Source organism: Polyodon spathula, chromosome 7, assembly GCF_017654505.1.
Source record: "Polyodon spathula isolate WHYD16114869_AA chromosome 7, ASM1765450v1, whole genome shotgun sequence".
Taxonomy (NCBI): Eukaryota; Metazoa; Chordata; class Actinopteri; order Acipenseriformes; family Polyodontidae; genus Polyodon; species Polyodon spathula.
In genome coordinates, this window is record NC_054540.1 from 28,097,662 (window position 1) to 28,123,027 (window position 25,366).

The window sequence follows — 25,366 nt, forward strand, 5'->3', positions numbered from 1 at the left end:
GTTGTTCAAAAAGAAAAGTGTATTTGTTAGTGGTAGCACTGGGGATTTGTTTTATATATTTTTAAAACATTATACCAAGGCAGTTGAGAGGATACATTTTATTTCCAAAGTGAATCATGAAAGGAGCAACAACTACGTGTCACAGTGTTCATCACAATATAGACATTTTTCCAGAGAAAACATATTGGGAATGGCAGAATCAGAAAATGGTGACTAAGAAGAAGAACTAAGAAGAAGAAGAAGAAGAAGAAGAAGAAGAAGAAGAAGAAGAAGAAGAAGAAGAATTGGAACCCAGCTGTGGTTAGCTACTTATTCTTTAACATTTAGAACCAGAGTTGAAGTTGAGTGGAGACAGAGGGTAAGAAACACTTTTTTATTGTGATTGTACGGAATGGGTTACCAAGCCATGCTGTTGCTGTTATTTTAACTTTTTTGGAGTTCTAGGATCAATCAGCTGCAACAAAATGGACATTGGTGGGTCAAATGTTTTTATCTTGGTTAAAACAAAGCTGAGGGATCCACCAAGCTGTTAGCAGTTTTAGATATTTTTGTCAGATATTTTTCTAAATTCACTGAAATTATATAAGAACATAAGAACATAAGAATTTCAAGAAAGAGAAAAGGACATTCAGCCTGGGTATGTTTGCTTGCTTTGGTGCCAGTATAGTCTGTTAGCACTCAGTTTCATTTCCCCCTGACCAGGTTAGTGGGGAAATGAAACCTCTGGGAATCCATGGCTAGATGGCAACCTAAAGTTCTTACTGTGGTCACAGAGAGGGTTATACAATATTTTTCATGATAGCATTCAGTCTATTCTTGAAGGATCTGAGAGTCTTAACAACTCTGTCCAGTAGACCAACAACTCTGTCTTACTGTGAAAAAGCTCTTTGTCCCCTTGACTCTGAATAAACCTTCAGCTTCCACCAGTGGCCCCTGGTTCTGTTCTCTGTGACCTGTGAAAAATAATTAGCAATTACTTTGTTAAACCCTTTGACAATTTTAAATACCTCTATTACATCACCTCTGACTCTCCATTTGCTAGACTAGCTAGATTCAGCTCTTTCAGTCTATTTTCATATAACATACATTTTAATCCTGGAATTAGTTTATTTGTTGAGAAGCACTGCTGTCATTAAAACCAGATTGTTGACCTTTAGCTATATAGACACATTTGTTTGATACAAATGATAAATCTTCTGTAGTAAAAAACATTTATTTTACTTATAAAAACTGAAAATAAAAGACAGCAAAGTATAGACTATTGTACTGATGAAACCTTTATAAAACTACAGTATACTAGGCTAGATACAGTCCAACTCCTCTGTGCTTTGGATGTCTTTGTTGATGCGATTGTCTAGTTAAAAATGTAATATATTATTATACACTCACATCACCTATCCTATACGTATCAGATCACTGATTGTGAATTAATAGGTAAAAAAAAAAGACTAGCAAAAAAATAAAAGTTACAAACGTTATTAAGGACACCGAAATAATTTTCTCCACTTTCCATCAAACAGATCAAAAAACAATGCAGCAGGTCTAGATAGTTTTTTGTGATTTTTTTTTCTTTCTTTATCCTTGGTAATGACTTCCTAATAGAGCATTCCCTATTCAAACAACCCATCACCCCAATCTGTTTTCAGTAAGCTACAAAATGAAAGCCATCTTTAAAGACAGATGTTCCAAGTTTTTCAATAAACCTTATTTGAGCTGCATTTTAGAAGAACACAAGCTTGTAACTGAATACAAAATAGTTAAGTAACAATGTTCTGTTTAAGAAAACTCATTGCTTTCCCTTGAAAACCCTTTAAAAAGCACACCTGCCTTACAGTAATACCTTATCTTTCTGCAGTCTGACCTGTTAGTGCAGCTTTTTTTATATCTCTGGAGGCCAACTGACAGATAGATATGCCCTGAAGCAACTGTTTCTTATTAGGTGTGAGCAGAGAGAGAAACACACTGGTACAGAGGTATTGGTGGTATTGAAGTTGGTGCAGGGGTTAAACATTTTCAAGCCACTTGTGAATATATATTAGGGGCTGCATTTATAACACCCCAGCATGTAGCCTGAGTCAAAAAACATTCACTGACTAATAATCAGTGGCCAATCCAAACACAAGGAAGAAGTGCCCAACACAACTCAATGTAGAAGGTATTGCCTTAGAGGAATGTGGTAATAACAATAGACATATAATCAGGTTTGCTACACATGTATGGACACCCCAGAGGGTACTTTGTGTTTTAAGAGAAGCTGTCCAAGTACAGGATCAAAACCACCGAGGAGAAGCACGACTTTGGTAAATACTTTGGAAAACAAGGTAATTTTTCTTTATTTTTTTATATTTAGTTTTTCCCATTCAGTAATATTGGTCAGTGTGGAGAATGGGGTCTGTTGGGAGTGAAATTAGCACATTTTTAACTACCTTAAAATGCTAGCATCTGTTCTGAAAACCTTAATTTCTCCTGCTTGGTATTTGTTCAAAAGGTGAACAGCTGGATATGCCATCAACTCTTCACCATTGACAGGTTTAATCATCATAAACATGTAAATACAAAATGAGAATATGTATGTTTCAAATTAAACCATAACAAGATTGTACATTATTATTATTATTATTATTATTATTATTATTATTATTATTATTATTATTATTATTATTATTATTTATTATTGATCACATGTTATTTTTCTAAATATTTGATCCACAGAAGTTGAATGGTGATTGGAATTCCACTAAGTTGTCTTCAACTTACCACTAACCTTAACTAACAACCTTACCTTGTCATTGTAATCTCATTTAGAGTTACAATTAGAAATACCTTGGTACGTTGCACTAAAAAGGTGATTACTGGATGAGTTTTATTTATATTATTATTATTATTATTATTATTATTATTATTATTATTATTATTATTATTATTATTATTATTATATTTTTAATAGTTTCATGGTCATTAGTGAAAAATGAATGGTGACAACTATTGCAACAATGATACCTATAATTAAACTTGTTTAACCTGTGTTATAACTCATTCAAGGTGTATATGAGCTCTGTAACAGTAATTGTGTTTAATAGCACACCACAGTGTAAGCATGTTATAAGAATAACATTCCTGGTTTTAACAGGCATTCCGAAATAATTTCTTAACTAGCAAAAACAGTATTGATCTTTAACTACTTTCCTTCAGATCCTTCATGCATGTTTTTGTAACAACATTTATACATTTTATTTTCAAATACAGAGATATACTGTTACAGTGCTTTTAAATGAGACAACCTAATTTGTTAAACTTAAAAAGACAAGACTTGGTGATAGAAGAGTTAATCTTCTACTAATGTTATGGGTCATTCCAAAGCAAAGCACCAGCCATGTTCACAAACCATCAAGGGCTTTTTTTCAGTTATGGTGACTTTGAATAGGACAACTGAAAAATATCAAAAATATTATTTTATTTTATTAATATTATCATTTACTGATACATGTTTTAACAGGGTTGCGCATTATTATTATTATTATTATTATTATTATTATTATTATTATTATTACTACTACTACTCTTAGAATTCCTTAGTTACTGTGCTCTTTCTCTCCACAGCCTGAGACTATGTCACATGACTGTCAACTTTCCTTTAAACTAAGAAATTAAAACTTAACACAGTTTCTGTCATCTATTGAAATAGCTGAGTAACAACTTCTGTTCTTATAAGTATTTTTTCATAAATAATAACAGATGTACTGTAATTTAAAAAATCACATAAATAATATGAAGGTTTCAGAAGACTGTAAGCATTGTGGCATTTATGACTTGCGGTTTATGACTACTATACAGTCTTTGTTGCATCGAGAAATGAAGACCGCAAGAAAAACCATCTGCACAGCGTTTTCTGACTTGTAAGAATTTAAACTTATCTTGCAATAAAGTATTACAAATAATATTATATTGCATTGACATTGTAAACTAACAGTTTTGTTTTTTTATTTCAAAAGTCCAAAACTGCATAAGCCCAATCACATTATGAGCTCTAACTTTGTAAAAAGAAAGTAGACCAAGCGTTTTCCCCCCTTTTTAAGGTCAGTTCTAGTTTGTAAATAAGCTTATGAATTTGGAATGGCTCACATACCCCTATTGCGTAGCGCTAAGCATGGACATCCTAAGGTAATAATAGTCCAATAGTAACTGTGATAAAACTCTATAAACATGATCATATCCAGATTTTTGAAGGCGTTGTATAAGTATGAAGTTCTATTGTTCTGATCCAGCCCTGACACAAATATATTCATGCAGTATTACTGCAATAAACAGAGGGATAATGCCACATTTTGAACACAGTAACTAGTGGGTTACAAGCACTCTACAGTATGACTGTAAAGATACAGATGCAGGGAGACCCATACATTCAATCCAAAGTCCATAAAGTGAACCACACATGTGTCTCTGAAGGTATCAGGCAAACAGCACCTTTCTGATTGATTCCCTCTGCAAATGAAAATAAAGCAAAATGGTAATCTATGTGTAAAATTAGTCTTAATATACACCAACTACCCTGTGAAAAAAAAGGTTAAGGTAGGATCTTGTAGGACCTTGCCTGACTACCAGCTGTTCCTCTTTCCTTTGATCCCCTTTTATTCATGGTAATAAAAACCCTGGAAAAATTGATCCAGATGCACTGGAAAAAACCTTCAGGCATCTAAACTAAGACCATATGACAGTTATAAAAACTGAGGCACAGTTATATAGGGATAGAGTATTGATAGTAGATTTTTGGTGGTTAGCAATATGTGGTGTGTAAATGACATTGTGTTACAAAATGTGTTGTTATAAAGTAGCAATCTCATCAAAAATGGTTAACCATTTAGGGCCCTGTGCAATGGCTTATGTACAGTAATCCATTGCATTTCTGCTTGTCACATATTCGGTATAACCGTTTACCTGCCATGATCAAGCTCTTCAGCAGCGTTAGTTTATTATTGAACAGAGAAGATTAGTTCAGAGATTGCAGAGCCCATCAAAGTTTTCGTACACTGTGTGCTGCGTGCACTGCCATTGCTGGTAGTGTCACGTGAGCTGTTCAGTGTGTTGATATGTAAATAAATCCTGCTCACCTGTGGGGCATATCAGCTTCAACCTCCATCTCGATCTCCTGTCTCTCACTAGGCAGAGAATGCATGCGCCCATGTGGTAGACGGCTACTCTGTCACAAGCAATAATACCCTGTATCTGTCTAAACAAGGGATTTAGAGGCTGATAATGCAACAAATTATCCAAATGTTTTAGCTAAATTTAGAATCATTGCTAAGATTACATTTACTTTAATAAGCAGAAAATCCTAGTACTATCAAAGTGTAAATGTTTCTGATCCTGGATTGAATGAATAATTAATGCCTGTTGTTGATCATCTTGCCAAGACACCACTGTAAATGAGTCTTAATACGTTTATTCCTGTAGGAAATAGTGTGTGTGTGTGTGTGTGTGTGTGTGTGTGTGTGTGTGTGTGTCTATATATATATATATATATATATATATATATATATATATATATATATATATATATATATATATATATATATATATATATTATTATATTTTGCTCCTTAGTTGAGGAAACTTGTATCCACATTTGTTGACAAGAGAAATAGTTCATCAGACATCAATATATAACATCCTTAACATGTTTCTTTCAGGCTGAGCAGTAACATGATGACTCTTACAAGCTTCTCTCTTCTGCTTCTGGCCAGTGCAATCTTTTCTCAGGACATATCATATGCTGATTTTCTCCAGCAAGTTCAGGCATGTCCAAAGGAATGTAAATGCCCACCTAGCTTTCCGAACGCTGTGTACTGCGACAGCAAGGGGCTAAAAGAAATCCCCCAAATCCCTCCGCACACCTGGTATCTGTACCTCCAGAACAACTTGATTGACACTGTCCCTGAAACGTCTTTGAAGAATGCTACACAGCTGAAGTGGATCAATCTGAACAGAAACAAGATAACCAACAAAGGAATTGACAAGAATGTGTTTAACAAAATGAAGAATCTGCTTTATCTGTATATGGAAGACAATGAGTTAGATGACATTCCAGCGCCCTTGCCTAACAGCCTTGAACAACTACGTTTATCAAGGAACAAGATCTCAAAAATACCTGCAGGGGTCTTTAATGGTATGGTTAACCTCATCATGCTTGACCTCCAAAACAACAAAATTGAGGATGGAGCCATCCCAGAAAACACCTTCAAGGAGCTGAAAAACCTTGTCCAGATCAACCTGGCTAAAAATAGTCTCAAGAAGATGCCTTCTGGCCTGCCTGCCACCACCATGCAGTTATTTCTGGACAACAACTCCATTGAGAAAATTCCTGACAACTACTTCAGCAAAACTCCACAAGTTTCCTTCCTGAGGCTCAACTACAACAAACTGGTGGATGGAGGTCTACCAAAGAACATCTTTAATGTCTCCACCATGCTAGACCTGCAGTTGTCTCACAACCAGCTCACCAAGGTGCCCCTCACACATCCAAGCCTTCAGCATCTCCACCTCAACCACAACAAGATCAAAAGTAAGACAAATCCAATGTTATATTAAGAAATGTAGTTCTGGAAAGGCATAAACTATTCACATAAAACATACATCAAGGGGAAATTAATGGAAAAGAGCTAAAATACTATAACAATGTAATTCAATTGCAATGTGCTTATAATTGCAGGTGTTAATGGAACCATGATCTGCCCTGTGCCCATTGGCACTATCGATGACTACTTCCATGAAAAAACACCTAATCTCCGCTACCTCCGCCTCGATGGAAATGAAATAAGACCCCCGATTCCCTTGGACCTGATGATGTGCTTCAGACATCTACAGGCTGTGGTTATCTAAGCCACAGCTAAACCCCCAAACAAATGATGTTCTTTCAGGGTTTAAGAGAGGATCCGCAAGACTTTGCAATCTATTTGGACCCAGTGTGACTGTACAAATACTGAACTAGCAGAACCAAGTGTTCCAATGTTTACCAGGAATTATGTTTTAAAAGCAAGAGTATATGCTATTATAGCACAGGTTATTTAAGAAAGTAAAGCTTACTTACCACCTGCCTTCTAGGGAATGTGCACCCATTGTGACTACAAAGATATACCCAAGGGCTCTCTGTGGAAATTCTATTTATAACTGTTTATATTGGATTGCTTTACTCTTTTGACAAATCAGCATTACCCAATCAATAGATTTTTGAGGTTGATAGATCAAAAATAAATAAATATGTTTTTAAGCTGTAAAACATGTTTTATCTAAAAATAGGATGATATTGAATTAGTGTATTATGCATGTTTTTTAACATTTAAAATATGATGTATAAAACTCAACATTCAAACATATTTAATAAATGGTTTGTATAATTGTGGAAATGAATGGTGATTTTTTTTTTTTATGCACTCTAACCAATTGTACTCCCACCAAGTCTAATAACAAGGTAACAAAAAAGCTCAGTTTACTTATTCTTTTATTACTTTATTTAGCCATCTTCAGAAGATGAAAAAATAAACACCACTATAGAAAATACAACATACTGTATTACACTGTTTATAATTAAGATACTTATTTTAAGTATGGAACCTCAAAGACTCATTGGTACAGATATTCTAAAAAAAATGTTTACTACATCATTATTAGTTAAGATTATTAAACTACTAAACTCGATAACATGTAAAATAGGAGCCCAGAGTTATGAACACCACACTTACTGACTTGTCAACCAAACACACCACTTGAAAAAGAGCTCTGAGCTATTGTAAAAGACGTGAAGATCCTGACTGTTTTCTGAACCTATCTGTCTAGAAGGTCCAGTGTAGATGTACTTATCATGAACCTTTTCACAATCTATTACTTAAGTAATGAAATTAAAAGAGCCGACAGTTGCTGTACGATTTGCACATCTCTTTGAACGTGTTGATTCTTGCTTTCCAGATTTACAGACTAAACCTGGTTCAAACTTTGAATTTGTTAGGCATCATTCAGCTTCTTAGCTAAATTCACTAAAAGAATTTACTCCTGGGCAAAGTTTATACAATTTTGTATGATATAAAATTATGAATGCTGTAAAAATTGAAAATAACAGATTCTACTGGGATTTAATTAATTATAGTAACAGTTTTAAATCAGTGAAAAATGTTTAACACGTTTGCTTCCAGCTGCCAAATTCTAGTTACTATGATGAAAGTTTCACTTTCAGGCACTGCTCTGAACTGAATGACTGACCGAATCTGAGAGAAATAGTTTAATTGAAGGCGGTGTGCTAAATACATTTCAAAATAAATTTGTCTGTCTGTTCATTGATCACTACTGCATTCTTGCACCAGCACACAGTTAACCACTTTGCCACACGTGGTGTCAGATGGGATGGATCACGTTTCACTAGCAGTGTTGCTGGAGGTGCTGGACAGCAGACGGGAGGTCAGGGTAAAATGAAGAGAGAAGCGGTATACGAAACTGATCGAGAGGGTTGGGCTGGCGATATTGTCCAATGCACCATCAAGACCTGTGATGATGGCCCCAAAAGCCAGGGCACAAAAGATGGTGGCAGAGGATGACCCAGAGGCTTACCTGGTCACTTTTGAGCGACTGGCTACCACCGCGTCGTGGCCCAAGGAATTCTGGACAAGCCAGCTGGGACCCTGCCTGATCAGGGAGGCTCAGGCAACCTATCAGGCCGTGACAGATGTTGAAGCCACCCAGTAGGACCTGGTAAAGCAAGCCATTCTGTGTCGCCTTAATGTCACGGTGGAAACGAACAGGGTATGGCTCCAGGAGTACAAGAGGTCCCCAGATACACGCCCCAGGGTTGTGCACTGGCTCAGCCCTGCCCAGAAAACAAGCTTGGAGATAGGTGAGGCTATCATAGTCAAGCAGTTCTGCCATGCGGTCAGCACCACAACCTAGGCATGGATATGACGCCACAACCCTGACACCCTGGAAGAGCCTGTGAAAGAAGCTGAGGACTTTGAGGACTCCCTAGTTTCCACCCAGGCCGGCCTACTCACTGCTCCAGCACAACAGAGCATCCAAGGTTGACCCCCAAGTGGGGTAGAGTTGCTGCCCCTGCCCCGTTGCCATACCAGCAACGGGACAGATATGTAACCTCTGCTCCCTCCTTTCCCCCTACCTGTTTTAGATGCTACCAGCTGGAACACCAGGCCAGGTCATGCCCATATGCGATGGAGTGTGATGTGGCAGCTTGCAACTGGGCTGAAGAAGCGGGTAAGTGAGGGTAAAATGACATTAAGTAATCACTGGAAGCACCAGCATATACAGGTTACATATTTATGACATACAAAGTCATTGTTAAAAACAAGATGTCTGGAGATTGTTTTAGGTGTTGTTCAAGTCCAAGCAGTGAAATTGTTCTAAGATGAGGCTGCTGGCTATAGTTAAACAAAATGTGCTTAGGAGTTGTCAAGACAGAGCCTGTAGTTGTAAAGACTTAATATTTGTAGGATGAGTAACTCTGGAAAATAGACATTGAGAGCCATTGACATTAAAAAAAAAAAACAATTAACAGCTAACCAAAGTAGATGTCTCTGGTCATGGGATTGTGGCATTTGGTAGATACTATAGTCTATTTTGGATAATTCTTGGATAATTCTTCAAGGACTTCTGGGATTTTACTACAAATGCTCCCCAGTCAGGCTTATATTAGGGTTTTGACAAAGTGTAGCTACAGTACAGTTTAGTGTCAGTGAGATAATACCTCTGTGTACTTCCACTGCAGCTGCAACTCACTAATAATGATAATATATATTATTTATTAAAACAGCATGATGTTCATAAATGTTACTATAATCCAAATGCAAAACACCAGCAAATTCTAAGGCAACATTTTTTAAGGAATTCTTTCAGGATTTCAGAATATTATGGTACATTTATTGTGAGAGAAACCTAACAGTTAATCGTTTAACTGTTATCTAGCTTGCCTAGATAAATGGGTCTGAAGTCTCTTCAACTTAAGCTTTTTGAAGTTCAAAAACAAAGATGATCAAAACCTCATGTTGAAACCCTGCAAGAATAAGGGCCTAACTGGAATAAATCCTGATACAAAACAGGGTAGTTGCCAAAACCTGATACGTAACATACCAAGCCCTCGGGGTGGCATCAGTCATAATCTACATCTGAAACATTATAGACAGGATATTTGGTATCAGCAGCATATACAAATATGGAACGTTTTGTGTTCTGCTCTTTGTCATGCTGAAGACCTGTCCTGTAGAAAATACTTTCTGTATCCTGCAATTACTGAGACTGTGCCCACGGCTACAAACAGAATTGCTTATCTATGAAAAGCTTAGTGTGGTGATATTAGTTAAAGTTTACTGCATTCATAATAAAATAAGAAGCAGTGCATGGTGAACCTCTGTGAAACCTGGGTATAATCTATTCAACAAAGCCAGATTACTTTCTCTTAGGGACAGTGTGCATCATTGGTTTTATGTGAGAAAACATTTCTTGATCTTACCATAATATCACATCACCATTTGACAGCAAGTAGACAAATGTGATACGGTTGAAATTGGCCAAAGTGTGGCTGCTATGGCTTGGAGACCACTAAACAGGAGAAAGCTTATCCAGACACTACAAGAGGAATGGGCCAGGATTCCACAAGACAACATCCGAAACCTGGTGCAAAGCATGCGTCGCAGATGTACTGCTTGTATTGCTTCCAACGGTGGCCCCACATGCTACTAGCCTGTGACTTTCACAGGATCCCCCGTCCCCCCATAAATTGACAGTAAGATGTAAATTGTTGGTCAGCACAATAAAAACCCAATGCACCTGCTCTGAGACGGTTTGTCATTTTTCGATCACATCTAGTGCATTTTATCCAAATATGAGTGATACATTTCTTTTGATGCTCAAATATAAGTGATAATTTTTTTGATGCTCAAATATAAGTGATACATTTCTTCTGATGCTTAAATATAAGTGATAAGTTTCTTTTGATGGTCAGTATAGTTCACACTAGTGTATATTGGGTGCAGTATGGATCTGTGCTGTTGCTGTCCCATACAAAACCAAGCAATAACACATGAAACACAAGTAATCCAGACTAGAGGCCAGACTAACTGTTGGATCTCTATTTGTGTGGAATATGCCCCTTGTGGCATTAAAGTATGTCCAGCTAAATAATATATATATATATATATATATATATATATATATATATATATATATATATATATATATATATATATATATACACACACATATATATGTCTGTAAGGTCCCATTACGTCATGCATACGTTCTTTCAGTAACAGTTCCTGTACATCTCTACAATTTCTACATTATCTAATCACAAAAATACACTACACCATAAAATAAGCCCAATGGATTGCCAGGCAATGCTAGGGTTAAATGCAGTCAGGAATTTCTTAATTCTCTCTCTTTCACACATTTTGACCTACAGGGTATGAAGGTGACTGGGTTTCTCTGGGGTACTTGTGTACCTGCTACTCCTGTCTAGAATAGCTGTCAAATTTACCCGGAAATATGAATAAAGATGAAGCTGACACACAAAAGGTTGCATGCCTATTCATCCCCAGTTGAAGCCACTAAGCAGATCATATTTTAGTTTTTTACTTGGTTGCCTCTAGCTGTGAGAAGTCTTGATCCATTTCAAGATCTCCTTTTTTGTAGCATTCTGACAAAAGTTCAGTACAAAGACTCTGTTGTTCTGTTAGCCCTTAACATTTATACTGAAAGGGCGATATATTCATCCCCCAACCCTAGTCCTGTGTTTCTCACTTGAACTTCAGAATGTTCAAATTACTGGTCCTAAAAGAAAGGTGCATTTATAAAAAGGTATTTTATTGTGCTGGATTGTGCTGAATTACAGGCTAAGCATTTCTAAGGTAGTCAGTCACCAATAGCACCAGTCTCTCCTCTGCCATGTCAGTCCTTGCTTCCACAAAGTAGGGCAATATCAGGTCTGGTAGGATACCACCCTCCCACAGCCTCTGAGTACCGTTGCCATTGGCCAGGACCAGATACCCTGAGTTCAGCAAACCCATTTGCCTGGACCATTTGAGAAAGTAAAAGCCAGAGGTAAGTATTTGGGGATTTTTTTTTTAATCGTTTATCTAAGATTTTATAAATGTAACAAAAAAGTAATAATTCTCCAGCTATGCCAACTAATTAACATCTATGGTGATAAATGACTTGTACAGTAAATATCTTATTTCTTGTTAATGTTTGTTCTAAATGCTTATTAAATACTTTTTTTTCTCTGTTTTTAAAATGTACTAGTTTTTTTTTTTTTTTAATAAATATTCATACAGAAACATTTAAGATTGTTATGGTCTTTGAGCCAATTGTGTTGAGACATAAAATGAGACACAATTTGAGAAATGACAAACCCTGTGATTTTTTGGCTGTTGTCATTTTTATAAGGTGAACTTTTTAAATTGTGAAGCAAGTCATTCATTTAGTATGACTGACTATTTAAATTGACTGTTACGCACATGCTATCTTTTCCAGACAAACTGCAGATACAAACAATTTCAATGTGACTCTGCAGAACAGCTGTTAGCTATTGGAATTGCAAGATCATTTTACAGCTAAATTCCGGAAGCAGTCAGTGGTTTATTTTGATTGTATTCATTATTTAAAACTTTGGGTTGCTTTTGACATGGGAAATTGCACTTTTTTATTGAATGTTATGCATTTTGCATAGTAATTGGTAATTAAGAAAAATATCAGCTGTGTAAAGCAGTACCTAACTGATGGCAATTGTCATTGTGGGATATTTTAAATGGCAGATATACAAGTATTATCTCGTAATCTCTACTCTCCATATACATGCATGTAAAAAATATATCATGTTGAAAATGTATTAAGAATAACAGAAATGTGAAAATAAATCTTTATGAAGGAAAGCTATCATAAGAAACTATTTGAAAAGCAACTGTTAAATCATTCAAAGGGAGGAATATCATGGACATTGCCAAGCAAAATAAAAGAATGAGAAGACTACTGAGCAACTTTTCTGCAGACAGCCCCTGTACAATGAATTCTGCAGTCAATGTGTAATTTGATACAGTAAAGAAGGATATATTATAATACATACTTGGTTGGCACATTTTCGCAAGTGGTAAACTTTAGAAATGCAACAGAGCATTATAATAATAATAATAATAATATAATAATAATAATAATAATAATAATAATAATAATAATAATAATAATAATAAACGTTATTCTGTTCTGTTTTGACACATACTTCAATTTTAACCCATTGATCAGACGATTGCTTTATTGTTTTAGCTAAATAGCTGATAATTAACCAAATTATTTAACACTACCTCTTTACAGCCTTACTGAGATGCAATCAAAGAGTTGTGTGTGAGAGGAGTCCTGCTAGGATTTGTTTTCTCCCATTTTGCAACTGGAGTTAGACTGCCATCCTGTCCTCTAACCCCAGTGGAATTTCATATGTGCTTGCCTAGACCTGCTCACATAAAAGCATTCATTCAGGCATGGGGTATTTAGTTTGTCTGCAGTAGGTTCTGTCTACATGATTTACATACACCTCAGATACTGTAGTTTCCACTTCGCTGAACTAATCTGTGTTCTCCATTAGCCTTGATGCTAAACTTATGGTAGAAAAAAAATGAAGTTACTATTTCAGAGCACACAGGCCTTTAAAGTGCTGCTGATAACATGTCTTCCACATGTACAATGTATTTACTGTGGGATACTTAGCAAAATATTGAGTGGCTTTAGCCCCTAAAAGAGTTTCCATTACTAGAATCTTTAACATTAATTTGCCTGTTTTACCGCTGTAGTGCCCTGATGTTTGATTAGTAGTTTTGAGTTGTTGCTGGTTACTTTTGCAGCTATATTTTCTATATGTGATATCAACACATTCTATAAAGGATTAAGTTAGTAACACTGACATGCCATATAAAATGTTAGATACACCTTCAACCAGATAACTAGAAAGGTGGGCAGGTACTGAAAGTGTAGCAGGCCACATAGCAGAAATACTGTTGGTCTTTAAGGGTAAGTGGCTTTAAAATACATTTGAACATCTGTGTACTTTTACCGTTTTATGATGTCTGCAATAATTTTCACTTTAAAGTAGCATTTGTAGTAAGTTCTAGTTTGCATTGCAATTCCTTGTTCTGGTCAGAGATCATGGCTATCATAGTGTCCCTTTTAGTATGACCTTTGACCTGGTGATGTCATTGTTTTTCACACAGAATTGTAAACAAAAACCAAAAAAAGGTTGATAAATAAAAGTTCTTTGGCTTAAATAAAATTCACCAAATAATCAGTTGGGAGCAGAGAATTTTAAACATGCTCAAAACAGTGGGCAACAACGCTGTGACTGCAAATATCATAAATATATAATGGGAAAGTGAAATGTCATTTAAATTTACTTAGAGTACTCTTTAAGAGCTTCCCATTATAGAAAAATCCAGAAGCAAAAATAATAATGAAGAGTACCAGCTTTTACTTGTCTCACATGAACTGGTATTTCTTTCCAAAAGTTACAGCCACTTCCTTTTTCTGAATTAGCAAGTGTACCCTGACCAAATGATCTTCAATAGGAACACCAGGGTAGCTACAATGTTATGCAACATTAGTAGAATACTAATGCAGTAATACTAAGCAGTAACATTTGAAATTACAACATTCCAATTGGATCATAATGTCATGAATTAATGCAAACTGATGATCCTTGAGTACCATGATATCAGTGTGCTGCTTGTATTTCATCAACACTTTGAGAGATAGCTATAAAACAGAGCTTTTAACAACTGATCTAATGATCTGATGTACTCTCTTTTGAAAGATTGGATCATGAAGACTTTTGCAAATATAGTATTTGGACTTTTTATTGTGGAGGCAGTTGTAGCAGTTCCATCAAGGCAAGGAAGACAGGCCCCAGGCTATGACACATATGATGCTACAAACTATGACGTGGATTTAGAAAATCTCAATTTGGAAAACCAAGACATATATAACTATGATGATGGACTTACCATTGATGAACCTCAGGTAAGAGTCTCTTAGTTTTACAGATGATTGCCTTTTGTTGTCAATGTTATGAAAATGATTTGTGTTTTGTTATGCTGGTTTTTAGTTAGTCATTCGTGTCTGTGAAGTTTCTCTCAAAATGCAGCTTGCTAGATCCACCTGAGTTGTTCTCACAAGTATAATGTGCTTTGCTGTTTGAAGTGAAGTACAGTGCTGTAGATTGTGCAGCTCCTGTGTAAAGCATTGATCATAAGCTAAAAATATCTTGCCAATTTTAGTTTTATATTTTTGATACATTCCCAACATATGTTTAATTTAAAATAAAAACAGTAATAAATCTTCGGAAAAAAGACAGCTGGTAATGTTTTACTTATTATGGATTTATGATACTGAAGTTTGGTTTCTGCAGTTGCTTTCTGATACTCTGGTTCGAATTATAGGTCTGTTCTGGCTACTCAAATGTGCTGTGCTAGTTTGGCAGCAAAAAAGTGGAGAGCACTGTGACTCAAAAGACATCAACTTTCCTTTAACTTTACTGGACCAACCACCTTGGGGTTTTCTACACGAAGGAAGCTGTGACATTCAACTGCATTGCAACAAAATCAGAAATCATAACTGTTTCACAAGCACTTCAAATCCAATCTGATGACCATCTATTAGAAAAATTAGACCGTCAGATTTCACAATGATTTTTAATTATTTGATCACAGTATAAAGTAGGTAAGAAAATTAAGAACCCACCTGCCAAATTAAAAGCCACAAAAATCCATCAGTTATTTAGTCATGAATCGATAAAAAAACAAAAAAAGGATTTAAATAAACTGGCTATTGGGTAAAAAAATAAATAACAATAACTGGTTCTGTTGGTTTCCAGACAGACATATTGGTCAAGGACACTCAAGAAATACAGGCTTTATTCTTTGGAATGATCCCCAGGAATCTTTGTACTCCTTTTTCAAGTTTTTTCTGTTACTTTTGCTCCTGTGTTGCTGACTGTCCTACCTATTGGTCTGCTGCAGGAAGAATGATTATTTTTACTCTACTGTAATTGTGACGCACATAAGGGTAACATTGCACATGTTTGGTTTGCTTATGAACAAATTTAAGCAATTATGTGGAGGAGATTGGGATAGATCTGTTGCTAATTAAAAATATTACTCAAGCTTCCTTAAGATTATCCATGTTATACTGGAGTTTTTTTTTTATTAATTATTATTATTATTATTATTATTATTATTATTATTATTATTATTAACCAGCTACCGGAGAACTTCAGAACTACTCCTTCTCTCAATGCCTTCCACCACCTCCTCAAGATCCACCTGTTTAGACTGCACATGTAGATCTCATGATCTACACATCCTACTATGCACTGGACTTGCCTGACCTAAGAACCATGGTGTTGGATCCACAGCTAATGTATTATTGCACCATTATGTCGTTGTAAATATAACTTGTTGTAATCCTAAATCCTAAATCCTATTTCATATTGTATTATTTTAGTATTATTGCACTTACTGTAAACTATACTGTATTTAAATATGAATCTTGCATTGTAACCCTGTACTGCCCTGTATTACCTGTAAGTCACTTTGGATAAAGGCATCTGCCAAATAAATAAATTAAGAAGAAGAAGAAGTTTAGATTCTTCTTCTTCTATTTACATCATATATATATATATATATATATATATATATATATATATATATATATATATATATATATATATATATATATATATATGTGTGTGTGTGTGTGTGTGTGTAATAGGATATGCGGGACAGGACACACCAAGCAACAAGAGAAGGATTGCTCTGTTAAATGTGAAATAATTTATTATTATGTTTTCTTTCTTATGAAGGCCTGCACTACATTTAAACGTTCCTGTTCAGTTTACTGTAGGTGCTTTTCACAGTTACAAAAAAAAAAGTGGCAGTGCTTTATTAACCATAAATAAAGAAAGTAATGGGTCTAGCAGGCAAGAGTGTATTTTCCAATTAAATATACAAAATGACAACAACTGGGTCTATGGATAGAGTTAAAGGTATTTGTTATCAAGATAGGCTGAGGGAACAACATCTGTTTAGCCTAGAACAAAGGGTTTGAGGAGAGCTGTCACTAGAGTGCACATTTGGAAATTGAGTGAAGACAGATTCAGACAGAGACTAGGAGTGGTGAGTGTATGGAATGGGTTATCAAGCCATGTTGTGGCTACTGAGTCACTGGGATCCTTTAAGAGCTGACAAGACAAAACTCTGGGATGAATCATTTACTTAAAAATGGACAAGGATTGATGGCCTCCTCTTGTTTGTAACATTTCCTTTTTTTGTTATAAGGCATTAAAATAGGCTTCTGTGTGTATTTACTCTTTATATTTTGATTACAGAATTACTTAAAACAAACTTTTCCAAGTAGCAACATGTTCTGTACATCCATAAAATGGCAGTACATCTGGATTCAATGTGTTCTCTGTTTTCTACATTCACTACTTTTAGTTGTAGTTTGTAAATTAAAAACACAAGTTCATATTTTGCCAATTGGTATTTGGTGAGGAACAGTTCCTATTTTTTTTAAATATTCTTATTATCACTAATTATTATATTGTTCCATTATTATGCATTTGTTATTTAAGAATTTCACATTATTAAAAAATCATCTTTAAGAAATCATCCAACCACAGCTATGGACAGCATCTCTTGCACAATAGGAGACACCCTGCCTGTGATGTAGTATTTCGTATTAGTTAATTGAATGTTTGTTTAAAAGTTCTTTTGTTGTAACTAAATTGTGTAAATCTAGGTGACGTGTAGTGACTGGTCCTTCTGCTGACTCAACAACCGTTGCATTAGACAGGTGGGCAGTGGGGGAGCAGAGTCAACAAATAATTCACTGGTAAAACAGTAACGTATGTGCAATTAAAGTGAATGTTGAACAAGAAGAAATGGAATAGAAAACAAATTATAAAAACAATATTTAATCAACCAAGGCTACTGCTGTAACACTAATTTACAAAAAAATATTGCAGGAGACACTTATGTCTTCACCCCGCACACCTAAACCTATAATCTGTAAACACAAGCGTAATATTGATTTCTAAATCCAGTTTAAAATCATGTGTCTTTATTTCAACTGGATTAGGCTAACATTTCACAGGCCTAGTTTAGCACTAATCTCAAAGTGCTTTACCTGATGAACAGTAGGGCTAATTGTGGTCTGTGGAACCAGTCATGTCACAATACCTGTTCTACCCCTATGTAACTACAATTTCCAATGTACCTCTAGCGTGCACTATGCCTAATGTAAATTACTGATAGCACTGAAAACTGTTACCTTTAAAATGACTGTAACTAATGCAAACTATCTTTAATATGTACAAACTCAACGTAAGAGGTGTTCAGTGTCAGACTATTGTAAGACTGCTAACTATCTTGTAATCTATTCAGCATTTCAGATAGATAACTAACATTTACTTTATTATACAGATATATGTTATGTGAAGGCTATACCCATTTGTAATCCTATTATTTTATTAACACTGTTTATATCATGTGTTTTAATGTAGTTGAGAGTGAGAGTTGCATGTGGTTACCATGAGTGTCTTGGTGCCACAAGGACCATACATGTTAAGAACAGAACTTTGGAAGTGAGCTTCAATGGTTATGAAACTGCTCCAATAGAGGCCTTGCATGCATTAATTACATGGTTGCTGTGGATTTATAGGGACCCCAGGTGGTCATTTTGGAAATTACAAATATAAATCACAAACTACTAGTTAGGATCATGAGGAAACCAGCGTCATTGTATTAATGTCTTAAGTTATTAAGTACTGATTCACTAGGGTCTTAACATGTTGCTTTTATCCAATTTTTTTTTTTTTTTTAGCCATTTCCAATATTTTTGCTATTAAGATGATTTTCAGAATATAAAATATCAAAAAAAAACACTATATATATATATATATATATATATATATATATATATTTGATAATATATATAGTATATATATATATATATATATTTGGATATATTATATTAAATTAATGAAACCTAAATAATGTAAGCATTAAGTTTGTTTTAAAATATATTAACCTGCATAGAATGTATTTTTTATTTATTTTTGTAGTGTACAAAAGTAATTTGCTAAGCAAACTGGTGTGCAGAGAAAAAAGAGAATTGAAAAGGTCTGTCAGGAGTTCGAGGTGAAACAAGTGGTTTCAGAGGTTTACTACTGACCTCATGTGGCCACTGTGGGTAAAGACATGACAGAGACTCAATCCACAGAGCTAAGATTTACATACTGAGAAAAGTCATATCTCTCACCACAGATTGAGATTGGCACCCTGCCACCCATTGTAGACAGCCGCCGGCAGACAGTCCCTTCCCAGGAAGAGGAGGAAGAGGAGCTTCCTCTTAAACCCCTGAACCCAGCCCAGAGCTCAGGTGGTTCAGGGCTCTTGGGCCCAGACACACAGGCAGGTCAGTACAGCCAGCTCATTCCAGTCTATTTACCCAATACAAGGGCAATTTGACAATTTTGTAAGCCCTTTAAAAGTTTACCTGATAAAGAGTACGGAAAGCACAGAAATTATAACCAAGTACAGGTACAGCATGGTAAAATGGTAAAGCATGGTATATCTTGGTAAAATTACTGTCATATTGTGGAAAGTAGTAAAAGCGTAGAACAGCATGCTAAACAGTGCAATATTACCAGAGTAAAGGATACAGATTAAATAAAAGTATTATTTACTGCATAGTATTTGTTCACATTAAAGTGATATACATTATTTGCATTGTGAAATTGTTACAAAATGGCGGCAGTAACAATGGAAAAAACACTGCAGTCAATTTGATATGTTTTTTGTGTTTTTTTTTTTTTTTTTAGAAATTGTTTCTTAAATGTAGTTTTCACCTGGCTTATTCATGAATGATGTGTCTGTTTCCCTCCTCTCAGGCTTGCCCACTTGTCTGCTGTGCACCTGTCTTGGTGGCTCAGTTTACTGTGACGATGTGAAGCTGGACACGGTGCCTCCTCTTCCCAAAGAGACCACTCATTTCTATGCTCGCTACAACAAGATCAAGAAAATAAATAAGTCTGATTTTGCAGAGATGAGTATGTATACAAATTTACACACAAATACCTTTAAGATTTAAAACTGAATGATATTAATTCCATCCTTGAAGGAGTGAAACGTCAGGTAAACTGGTACAATGTCAGTGGTTATTATTATGTTACATTACATTTAAAATCCCTGAGCCTATATAAATGTCCCTAATATTCCCAAAATATGTTGTTTTTATGTCAAGATTTTCCTCAGTCCACCAATACTGTATAATATTATACAAATAGTTCCATCCTTCCCCTTTTTAAGTTGTGTTACAAATTTCCCTTCATTTAAGTAATAAATCCCAGTTAAGGGGCATGTAATTTGAAAATAAATGTTATTTAAGCGTAAATAGGAAATATTATGCAAGTGTAATTGTAGATAGTGTGATTATCTAATATTTTTTTGACCTTACAGAATTAAAAAGCATACTGTATTATTACAGCACAGTGGAGCATTGTGCCCAGTATGCTGTATTATTATAGCACAGTGGAGCATTGTGCCCAGAAATATAAACAGGAAGAAGACATTAGTTAATGGGATATTGATATACTTGGTATGATATTATACACCCATAGCAAGTTGTTCTTTAAACTCTTGTACAGTATGGAAGGCCTCTGAATGACACAAGGAAAGTTCAGGACTCAATAAAAAAAATAACAAAGTTTATTTACAACACATTCAATTGCAAAGTAAATAGTTCTGTTTCTTTACATGTTACAAAACTATGTAACTACTACTATGTAACTACTTTCCCGGTCCCAGGAACACTGCCCCGACGGGTGGAGAGGCTGCCCCTTTTGTACACCTTGGCTCTGCCTTTACCCAATTATCTGGGTTGGGAACCAAGTGCATCTTGTTCCTCTGCACCAGCCTCCTAGAGGGCCAATGCCTATGGAACGTTAACCCTGTAGTTGCCAGAGCCCAGTAGATGGACAGGTTCCTCCTGTTTCCTCTGCTGGTGGGAAGTGCTTTTCAGTGCAGGGATTCATCTACTCTGTCACATACAGTTATTCCAACATTCAGGTATAACAGTCATTGTTTCTCATTTGTTTCCAGTGGTGTTTAAGTTACAACCAAATAAAAAAAAAAAAATCTGTACAAATATTTCATTGTTTTTCTTTACAGATAAGCTGAAGAGGATTGACGTGACAAGCAATGAGATTTCTGAGATTGACGAGGATGCCTTCCGGACTCTGCCTGCCCTGCAGGAGTTGGTATTGCGGGAGAACAAGGTGCGTCAGCTGCCTGAACTGCCCAACGCCATGACTCTGATCGACGCCAGCCACAACAAGCTAGGCAGCAGTGGACTTAAACGTGAAGCCTTCAAGGTGAGTGCCCCAACCAGCGCTGGGACTTCTATGTCATTTCTTATTACTACTACTGTTCAATTTTACTATGGTAAATTTGCATCGTTATTTTGCAGCTTACTATAAGCCATTCCCATATATTAATTATGTTTTCCCATGGTTAACCATGTATTGTTTTTTTTTGTTTTTTTTACTACATGTTGCATGCTTTAATACTGTTCTATGATTTTACCATAGTACCAGAGTCAACCTTTATAAGAGTATTCCTATGGGATTCATAGTTCTGCTAGAGTTTTACCAAACAAATAAACAATTATAAATAAGTCTATACAATTGAAACCTATTACATTGTTTATAAGGTTGGTATAGTAAAAGTTGTCAACATATCAGCCCAACAGCCCATGTACATAGAATAAGATATTTGTTTAAACATGTCTGCATTACTGTTGACATTATTTCATATGTTTTAAACTGTCCTTTAGTTGGAGTGTCAGGACATACCATTTCATGTATCTATCTATACAGTAAGTGTAATGTATTTTCCAGGAAATGCACAACTTGCTATACCTGTACCTCACTGACAACAACCTGGACCACATCCCTCTGCCTCTGCCTCACACCCTGCGCTCTCTTCATCTCCAGGTACTTTACGTTTCTCTTCATATGAAATACTCTGTACAACTGAACACAGGTTCTGTTACTTGAAGGGCTAAACATTTCACAGCTATTGTCAAAGAATGAGAGATATTTATTCAAGTACACAGGAGAAAATACCTTCTGAAAAACAATCTTACTTGCACAATGGACTACTTAGTCGAAATCTTGACTTAGAGGTGCAGTTAGGCCTCTATCTACAAAGCACTTAATTAAAGTACCTCAGAGCCAGTCAGGAAATGGGCTATTTACAATGCCCAGGGACCCATGAGAATTGAAATTTGGATTGAAGCTCTGCATACATGCTTTAACAACGTGTGCACACAATGAAAGATATAAAGCAGAGCTGTCCTTTTTGCCAGTGATGACCACAGAGTTCTTAAAGAAGCATACAAAAAAAACAAACAAACACACAAACAACGCTGTTTAATTATACTACACACTTATTCAGTATTTTTCTGCTCATGTTACAAACATCTGGAAACAATTATTTTTTTGCAGTTCTATAGAGGTTACATTTCTTTACAAAATACATCTATTTTTAAATAATGTCAGGAGTGTTTTAATTTTACTTGGATACACAAACAAAATAAAAACACAGCTTTATTTATGCATCTACTATGAAATTGTTCCTGTGTGCTACCATAAAGGGATAGCCATATGAGAATCATTGACATGCACTTTCATTACTTTAAGTTTTCAGTGCAGTTCAGGGTCCACGGCTCTGGTTTCTTCCCAGAATCCTTCTGGGTGCTCTAGTAGTCCTATAAAACTCAAGCGCTATGAATAGAAAAACAATGTCGCTTTACACTTGCCATTAGTTGTTGTTTATTGCGTGTGTGTGTGTGTGTGTATGTCATAGTATATCTTTCCGAATCACATGTTTGCTGTAGACATACAGTACATAGAAACCTCAACTTTGGTATGCTTCATATCTACTGAAGATATTCATACAGTCAATCACAAAATGTTGGTCATGTGTATGGTTGCTGGATGCTTCAAGACAACTGGAGAGGACATAATTTCATAGATTCAATTTGAAGAACTCATGATGAGGTTTTACTGAATAGCAGCTTTAAAATGTTGTGTTTTCTGGGCACTTCACACCAAACTATGTTACAACAGAGGATACAAGGGAAAGACTAAAGGGTAAACTAAAAAGGGGGGGAAAAGTTGTTTAAATATGTATGCACACCAACAGAGTGCAAATAAGCAGAATAAACTAAATAAATGAATAAATATTCACCAGTGTTGCATACATTCTTGTTTTGCCACTACATAATGACAGCATATGAGGGGTGATTTCAAATCTAAAGATGTTAAAAGTCAAAAGAGAAGAATTAGTGGCACGACGAAAATTGTATTTTCATGTTTTGAATATCTGTTCAAAATTCAGATATTAATGAAATGTTTTTTGTTTATAGAGTTTAAGTATAGATTGTGTGTCTAATGACATTAGGGGCTTAAATATTGTCATTGGTTGTTGCACACAACTAGCATTAAACTGTTTAAGAGTACATCCCTGAAGCACTTGTTGCATATTAGCCATATCTACAGTTTACAGTAAGAGAATTCAGAGACAACCTACAGTCTTGGTCCTTATTGCTTGGAAGGTTATCTCCTTTGATGCGCCCTCAAATTGTCAAGTACAAAATACAAATCCAAAATATATAAAAAATATATAAAAAAAATATTCAGCACAATTAAATAGTCTCTCTGTCTGTCAGCTTATCCTTTTTTCCCCCATCTTTTCAGAATAACAACATCCAGATGCTGCATGAAGACACATTCTGCAACTTGAAAGACATCAATTATATTCGCAAGGCTCTTGAGGACGTCCGACTGGATGCTAATCCCATCAACCTCAGCAAAACACCACATGCCTATATATGCCTGCCTCGTGTGCCTACTGGCCGACTTTACTAAACTTACACAAAGAAACAGAAAGAAACATCAGATGCATAGGAAGGCCCTTTTTTCACAACATAAGGTTAAGCCTACGTTCACAAACACACAACTAAGGCCTCTTAGGCAGAACTAGCTTTTTGTTTTGTTTTGTTTTGTTTTTATTTACAGCGACCATATTTCTTTTTAAGAGAATACTCTTTAGGTACAGCAAACAAAGATATGCATTACATTTTGTTGTATGTTTAGTAAAATATGTATTAATTAACAGTGTATGGGATATTTTGAAGGGAATATATACCAAAATATTAAATGCTGAAGCATGATGACCCACATTTTACACAATAAAAAAAGAAAAAAAAAAACTATACTTGCAATAAAAGCAGCATCATGTAAAAAAAAAACTTTTTTTATTTTCTTTTGTAAAGGCTATATAATAAATTAAACAAATTTAAGAAAGAAATCATAATCTTAATGAACTGGAGTTGTAGCTATATTTTATTTTATACAAACTGATATTACAGGTGCAAACATACAACAACTGCGACCTTGGTAGGGATTTGGTAGCTATGACCTTTTGTGCTTTGTAACTACTGCTATACTATATTAATGTTTTCAGGTTGAATAAAGTTGTTGTTTGAAAAACCTTTACGATACAGGAATGCCTTCACTTTTTTTCATTATCTGTGTCATACAGCAATATACTAATATTGATTGTATAATTTGAATATAATTAATTCCAAGGCAGATCAAATAAACATACTGCTATGATCCTTGGAAAAAACTTTTTTTTTTTAATTGGATTAACATGTATGCATTCAAGTCCAACAAATACCTACCAAGTAAAGACATGTTTGTAGTGTATTCGAGAGTACAATCTTGCTCTGCGTTCCACCTTGAGGGCTTTAATTCCTCAGGTTTAAATTCTGTAAAGCAAGCTCAAGCATTCCATCCAGATTTTTGTTTCATGTTTAAACCATGTTACAGCAATATATGTGTGTGTGTGTGTGTGTGTGTGTGTGTGTGTGTGTGTGTGTGTGTATACACACACACACCCAAACTATGACCTATTAAATAAGTCAAACTTGTTTTGATCATTATTTACCATTTAACTATTGTCAGACCAAGAACCAGTTGTGAGCTGTCTGCAATAAGACATGCCACAGTCTAAGTGTATCCCTTGAGTAATTTCATTTTCATTTTTTGATATTCGATACTCTTGCACACTAGACCACAATAAAATTAGAATTATTTTATTTTGTATATAACCGACTTTGCAATGCTTCTTATAGGGTCATAGTAAAGGTGATACATGTACCCCCTCCCCCCCTCCCCCTTCACAATGAGGCTCTGTCTTTGAAACTGGGG

At 35.3% G+C, this 25,366-nt stretch overlaps 2 protein-coding genes across 3 annotated transcripts; both read left to right on the forward strand.

Annotated features, from left to right (window-relative positions):
* The first annotated feature begins 2,059 nt into the window (after nucleotides 1-2,059).
* LOC121318486 (keratocan-like) lies at nucleotides 2,060-7,343 on the forward strand. The gene is made up of 3 exons (XM_041255208.1): nucleotides 2,060-2,321; nucleotides 5,688-6,559; nucleotides 6,707-7,343. The coding sequence occupies exons 2-3, from the start codon at nucleotides 5,701-5,703 to the stop codon at nucleotides 6,874-6,876; spliced, it is 1,029 nt and encodes a 342-aa protein (XP_041111142.1). The 5' UTR covers nucleotides 2,060-2,321; nucleotides 5,688-5,700; the 3' UTR covers nucleotides 6,877-7,343.
* A 4,553-nt stretch (nucleotides 7,344-11,896) lies between these two features.
* LOC121318487 (epiphycan-like) lies at nucleotides 11,897-24,649 on the forward strand. 2 transcript variants are annotated; one of them, XM_041255211.1, is made up of 7 exons: nucleotides 11,897-12,090; nucleotides 14,843-15,048; nucleotides 19,353-19,503; nucleotides 19,979-20,137; nucleotides 21,258-21,460; nucleotides 21,986-22,081; nucleotides 23,849-24,649. In XM_041255211.1, exons 2-7 carry the CDS (start codon nucleotides 14,851-14,853, stop codon nucleotides 24,017-24,019), a joined length of 978 nt encoding a protein of 325 aa, XP_041111145.1. In that variant the 5' UTR covers nucleotides 11,897-12,090; nucleotides 14,843-14,850; the 3' UTR covers nucleotides 24,020-24,649. The 2 variants fall into 2 exon arrangements, with proteins under 2 accessions (XP_041111145.1, XP_041111144.1); XM_041255210.1 differs by lacking the exon at nucleotides 11,897-12,090 and having other exon boundaries at nucleotides 14,742-15,048.
* The last annotated feature ends 717 nt before the right edge of the window (nucleotides 24,650-25,366 follow it).